Genomic DNA, 6,773 nt, shown 5'->3' on the forward strand with positions numbered 1-6,773 from the left:
TAAGTTGACATAAATATTTGACAGCTCGCTGCTAGCATTTTACTTGTAAACTGTTTGCAAGATTTTTGCATTTCGCGTTTTAATGCAATTTGCAATATTGGATTGACAAACCAATTAACAATTTATACGCCGCATCCACATATTGTGAGACGATTTTTTCATCCCACAGAACAACGATGAAAACGGCAACCCACCACAATCATCGGCGTCATTGATTGAACGTCACTGGCTGCTTGCAATCATTGACGCACACACAACGAAGTGTCAGAAAGAAGAAGAGTCAGCGATATGTGAAATGCCTGCCACAGTGAAGTGAAGGAAAGAAAATAATACAGGTAAATTTATCGTAGTTAAAAAGTAAGTTTTTCAGATTCAGATTGGTCAGTATTAATAGCAATCTAGTGAATTAAATATCTATGGATTCATCCTTGATCGACTGCGCTTCGCAGGATTCAGAAATATTAAATGGTTTTATTTTTCGACATACTTGGAATTGTACCATCTGTCAAACAAGTTTACAACACGCATTTTCATGTTCTTCAAAACATTGGTGAAAATAAAGTCTTTGTGATGTGTTTTCAACCACCTTTTTCGATCTATGCCTACTGTGATTGTTAATTCGCCTATTTTGTGGTAAACCATCTGAAAACTAAATTTTACCGATCGTTCCGCAGGTAGTTGGGAGAACACGACAACTAGAAAGGGGACACCGCAAAACCAACAGACATAACTGTTCTTTCACGAGTGCCAACCACTAGCCAGCCACCACAGTCATCCGAGTGCCAACCACCAAAATGTCTCCGATGCAGAATCGTTGATACGTTGGGAACCAACAAGCAATTTTTATGCACCTCAAGGCACCAGTTAGCATCGACAAAGCACTACCATAAGCGTCATCAAACATCACCACAACCTCCAGCAGGGCACATCGGGAGAATGAGCAGCAACTCCACCGGCTGGATCCAGCGTGCAATTCAACTTCGGCGGACATAGAACGTAGGGGGTAGATAGAACGTAGCTTTCGGTTGAACCGAAACGGTAGGATTTCTTCGCGTTAGGAGAAGAAACAGAACAAAAAGAGATGGGAAGCTGTCTAACATGCTTCAAGGCACCGCCCAACACAACGGCGAACAATGTCGGTACTGCTGGTCTGGTGTCCGGACCTGAAGCGGCCACAGGCGATGCGGATGCGGCCGTTCTTGGTAAGTTCAATCTGGTTGATTGATGGATGTTACTTTGTCTAACGTCTGTTGATTCTATTTCTAGAAACAGCAGACCTGTTGGCCGCCAGTCCGATACGCATGCCGTCACTTGGTTCGGATCGAAAAAGTGGCAGTTTTAAGAAACCGATCGGATTACTTAATGGGAACTTGGGCGCGTTGCCTGATGGGGCTGTTTTAACAGGTAAGACCTAAATTTGGGAACGACGAGTCAGAATAAAAATTAAACCGTGACCGATTGCAGGAAAGGATCTTGCCACGCAAATCTCGGACAACGATCTGAACAAGCTGTTCGAGGAGTATAAGGACGACCAGGAGGACGCGATTCTGTCGGAGGGCATCGAAAGGCTGTGCTGTGATCTAGGTTATAAGCCGGACGACTTTGCCATCCTGGTGCTGGCTTGGCGCTTGAATGCGTCCCAGATGTGCCAGTTTACCAAGTCCGAGTTCATTCAGGGTTTGCAGAAGATGAACGCGGCCAGCATCGACGACATCAAAGCTCGGCTGCAGCAGAACGTGGAAAAGCTCAAGGATGATTCGGAAGACTTTAAGCTGCTGTACAGATTCACGTTCTGGTTCGGACTAGAGCAGGGCCAGCGAATCCTATCGCTGGATATGGCCATCAGCCTGTGGCGGCTGGTGTTCACCGTTCACACACCGGACATCTTACCTCGGTGGTTGCACTTTTTAGAGCAGCACCAGAACATCCGGGGCGTTCCGAGAGACACCTGGAATATGTTTCTGAATTTTGTAGAGACCTGTGATATTACACAGTACGATGACACCGAGGCGTGGCCCAGCCTGTTCGACGATTTTGTCGAGTACGAACAGGAACGGACCAAGCTGGCCGTCAAGGACCCGGACGGGGCGGTCCCGGAGGAGGACGACAACAACAACGGCTACAATTCATAGTATTTTGTAACGACGCCTTCGTTCAGCAGCAGTGGCTTTTGGGGCGGCGCACGACTACGCGTTTTACTTTTATTTATTATTTTCAGCAACCGCGCGAGAACGCGCTCGACCGGACAGAGTTCAGCGTGTTCTCGGCTTGCTACCATTTCCGTCGCAATATGACTTAAAGAAATTTGCGAACATCCTTAAGTCCGGCTTCGGGTGGCCGTACCTCGAGCGGACAAGAAGCAAATATTTAACAAACTTTACGCATGTTAATCATTTGTTCAATGTAACGAATTTTTAATTCTTAAGACTATGAGTACTCTTAATATTTGTTTTTTTATATACACTCTTATATAGATATCGAAATTTAGCGTAATCCAGTTACGATCAGAGATAAAAAAAAGAATTTGTGGTTTGTTTGTTAAATGAGAAACGAAATACAAAACTTTAGTCTGCTCTGCGCGTTTAGCAAAAAAAAATTCATATCATCTGCAAATGATAACGCAAAAAATAGCGAGGAAAATTGCGGAAGGCGATAGTGAAAATGGAATTTATGTACAAGCTTTTCGGCTAAGTAAAAACAATTTTATCTTTCGTCGTCGTCGTCGGAACCACATTATTACAGCGCGACGCAGCAACAAACACTTAACCGACTAAACATTGAACTTTTTCACATTTTAGCTCAAAACGGAAACGAATAAAATAATAAAAGAAATGTCTTATTTTGGAACAAGAGAAACAAAAACAAATGTGTGTGTTAAATGTATTTGTTGGAAACAGTCAGTTCTAAATTGAGGAAAACAGATAAAAACAGATGGATCGAGAGAAAAAAAAACAGTAGGTTAAATTTAAACCAACTAGTGAAAAACTCTATTTAAGATAAATCTAGAAAAATGCAAAATAAAATTGAAAAAAAAAACTTCAAGCTTAAGGCCTTGTTAGTTTTGCTGCTGCCGCAATGTGGGCTAGCGCCTTTAAAGAAGTTAAATTATGTTTTCACTCAGTTTCCAGCTCAGGCACTAATTTTAAATTTGCAACGCCTTGTTGATACCTATGTATAAATAATTTAAAATAGTGAGAAACGATAAAAGAAATGTAAGCCACGGCTGCCGAAATAGCACAACAACTCAGCAGGCTATGCAGGAAGTCATCAAAAACGAAGCTTCAATCCCTGAGCAGGCAACATTTTTCAACGTTCCGTAAGAACGACAGAATTGCTGAAGGAAGCTAGTCGGTGAGTATTCTTGGCTGTTGAGCATGAAATGCTGAGTTTAATTCTACTCTATTCTACATACCGATCGGACCCGGATCCGATCAGAAACTTCGGTTTGATCAGAATTCAACGTGTGCTATAACACACGTCGATCGTTATGTTTCTGATAGGAACAGGCCTAATCGGAATGTCGAATCGAAGCGATTTCGTGGCAAATTAGAAAATCGTGCACGCGTATTGGACTTGCGGTTATATCTCATGGAAGAGCCACCCCGAAACAAAGATGAATAAAGTCTTTATTAATCTCCAGCAGGAAACCAGGAAGAAGCCATCAACTTCGGGGCCCATACTCGATGCATTTGCGGTCATCTGATATTCAGGGTGTTTGGAGAGTGACAAACCAAGGATGCTGGATTCGCTTTGGTTCGTTGCCGCAAAAGTAAGTAGGATATTTTTTAATGAAGCGGAAATAGGAAATTTATACTCTTTTATTGTACATATATAATAATAATTATAATGTTGAAAATTGCTCGCGATCTGAAGTCAAACGGTGGTCAGTCGATAGCCAAAGAAAAGGTGTCAAATGCTGGTGATAAAAGTGATGATGTAGGTAGTTAGGTATGGGCGATGAAACTAAACATATTTGGGAAGGTCGAACATGCAAGAGTTGCAGAAATTCAGATACATCTTGAACAATTCTTTCGAGTTTCAAATATCAACGGCCAACAAAACCAACAGCGCATGACTGAGGCGCCGTCACTGGATGAAATTAACCCTAATGTGGGCGACTGGGTTGGGAACCCGTGTACCCATTTTGATATTCATATATTAATAAAAGAAACCAGTGGAGTACCAGGGCGTCCTCCACAGTAATCCGGCCTTACCGCATTATGAGGAGATCTGATGTGCGGACTTTTCTTTCCCCTCAACTCATGGGAATCTTATGGAAAACAAAATCAAAAATACAACAAGTGCAGGTAGGGTGGAAAACCTAAAGTACCTAAAATGGTAGAAGCGTCCCAGCAGCTCGATATAATAATCGAGTTCACGTCATGTCGCGGCAATTTCTCCAAGGACCTGAAGCAGAGCTTGCTCATGCTTCGGAGAACCTTGAATGCAGCGACCAAAACGCACAACGACCTCGTGGCGCGTACAGGAGAGGCGAAGAAGGTGACCGTGAAGGCGTCGAAGACAGTACAGATGGACGCCTACCCGTTGACGGAGTGTCGCAACACGGCCCAGGAGTCCACGGAATGTGCTAGAAGGGCGACACTTATCCTGAAAACCGACGGGTCGAAATACTCGGAGGTTCTGAAGGCCATGAGAGGAGACGCCCTACTCAGGGATCTGGGCGCGGAGGTGCGGAGCATGCGCCGCTCACGCACGGGCGATATGATCCTCGAGTTAAAGAAGGACGCCACCAAAAAGAGTTACACATGCAAGTCCATAGCGGAAGGAGTGCTCGGGGACGGAGTGCAGGTACGTGATCTCACACCAGAAGTGACTGCAGCCTAAGAACCTGGATGAGATCACCGAAGTGCGCGAGGTCGTACAAGCTCTCAAAGAGCAAAGCGGAGTGGTGGTGGCAACCGAGACGGTTCGCCTACATAAGGGTCCGGCCGGGACCCAGGTAGCCACCATACGACTTCCACTGGCGGACGAAAACGAAGCCCTGAAAGCTGCTAGGCTAAAAGTGGGGTGATCGGTATGCCCACTGAACGTGCTCAAGCAGTCGGAAGCTTGCTTCCGGCAGGCGGCGAGTAGAGCCGACACTCCAACCACCCGTGGATGGAAGACATCATACTTCGATCCCAAAGTATTTGTGGAAGCGATCCAAAAAAAGTGCCGTGATCGCGGTATGCCCGATCCGAACGCTGATCATTTGATTGAGGTACTATTGCGAGTGTGTAATGCTACCATGTCTAGGAAAAGCCGACCTAGGTATGGGAGGTCCTTACTGGTGGACAGTTGAAATTGCGGAAGTTGTGGGAAAACGTGCCTGCTTTGAAAGGTTATGTGCTAGTGCCAATGCGAACCCGTGGGGTGATTGACAAACGGTCTGTCAAGGAACCAATTCGGCCTCCGAAAAGGCAAATCTACGGTGGATGCCATCTTGTCTGTCACTAAGACAGCCGAGGTGGCGATCCAGCGCAAGAGGACAGGTATCCGCTAATGCGCAGTTGTCACGCTCGACGTGAGAAATGCGTTTAATAGCGCTAGCTGGGACTCCATAGCCAACTCGCTTCGGAACGTTCAAGTGCTGGTGTCGCTGTACAGGAAAATTATTTCCAGAATCGTGTGCTATGATACATCACGGAGGAGGGTCAGAAGTGCGTTCCAATCACCGCAGCGGTTCCGCAAGGTACCATACTGGGCCCGGTGTTGTGGAACGTCATGTATGACGAGGTGTTAAAGCTAAAGTTTCCGATAGAGGTTGTGATTGTCGGCTTTGCGGACGATATCACCTTGGAAGTCTGCGATGAATCTATCTGAGAGGTTGAGTAAAACTCCTGGGAGTCATGGTCGACGACACGCTCAAGTTCGGGAGCCACGTCGACTATGCCTGCAGGAAGGGTGAACACTAACAATCCCACCAACTTCACAGCGGAGCGTATCAGCGGAGACAACGCAAAAATTGCAGGTATTTACTAACCGGTGCCTGCGACATATCATTCGTGCCTGGTGGCCTGACAACTGGATATCCAATGAGGAACTCCATCGTCGATGTCATCAACGGCTGATAGCAACAGAAATTCGTGAACGTAGGTGGAACTGGATCGGACACACCTTGAGAAAAGGAGCGATCGAGATCTGCAGAGAAGCATTCAACTGGAATCCGCAGACCCAGAGGCTCATGGCGACGCAGCTTAGCCAACGACATCCGGGCTGTTGACGAGAACCTATCCTGGTGACCAGTGAAAGCATGAGCGTAGCGACGGAGGGGGTTTTGAGGGTTCAAACACATAGCAGGATACATCGTTTTGTCCGTCTGCCTTACAACCAAAAACATCCACGTCGATCCAATTTCAACCAAACTAGCTTTTAACTGAATATAATTCCCCATTTCTTGAACAAACTCCTTACGATTAGGTTATGTCAGATTTTTTCTTGTAGAAGTGCAGGAGTAAGTACCAAGGGAGAAGTGTTCTCTAACGTCTTACCGTCGATCGAGTCAACCAGTAACATCGACTGGTTTTTCGACTGCAGAACAACGGTTCACACGACACACCAAACAAGGCAGTGTTGACGGACTTGAAGCCATCGAGTGGTAACATTTGGGTAAGATGACATGAGATGAGATGAGAAGCGGTCGGTAAAACTATGGTGAAGCCACGCTGCCGGAAAAGTAGTTTTTAACTTCAAATCAAAGCCGTGCGCTGTATTAACCAAATTTCGATTAACCTCGTTTCCATGAGCAATATTGTACAAAACGAATATAAAGT

At 45.5% G+C, this 6,773-nt stretch overlaps 1 protein-coding gene across 1 annotated transcript; it reads left to right on the top strand.

Annotated features, from left to right (window-relative positions):
- The first annotated feature begins 277 nt into the window (after positions 1-277).
- Positions 278-3,010, top strand: LOC128734900 (DCN1-like protein 3). The gene is made up of 4 exons (XM_053829298.1): positions 278-335; positions 675-1,202; positions 1,267-1,404; positions 1,465-3,010. Exons 2-4 carry the CDS (start codon positions 1,082-1,084, stop codon positions 2,130-2,132), a joined length of 927 nt encoding a protein of 308 aa, XP_053685273.1. The 5' UTR covers positions 278-335; positions 675-1,081; the 3' UTR covers positions 2,133-3,010.
- The last annotated feature ends 3,763 nt before the right edge of the window (positions 3,011-6,773 follow it).

This window comes from Sabethes cyaneus, chromosome 2, assembly GCF_943734655.1.
Source record: "Sabethes cyaneus chromosome 2, idSabCyanKW18_F2, whole genome shotgun sequence".
NCBI classification, from domain to species: Eukaryota; Metazoa; Arthropoda; class Insecta; order Diptera; family Culicidae; genus Sabethes; species Sabethes cyaneus.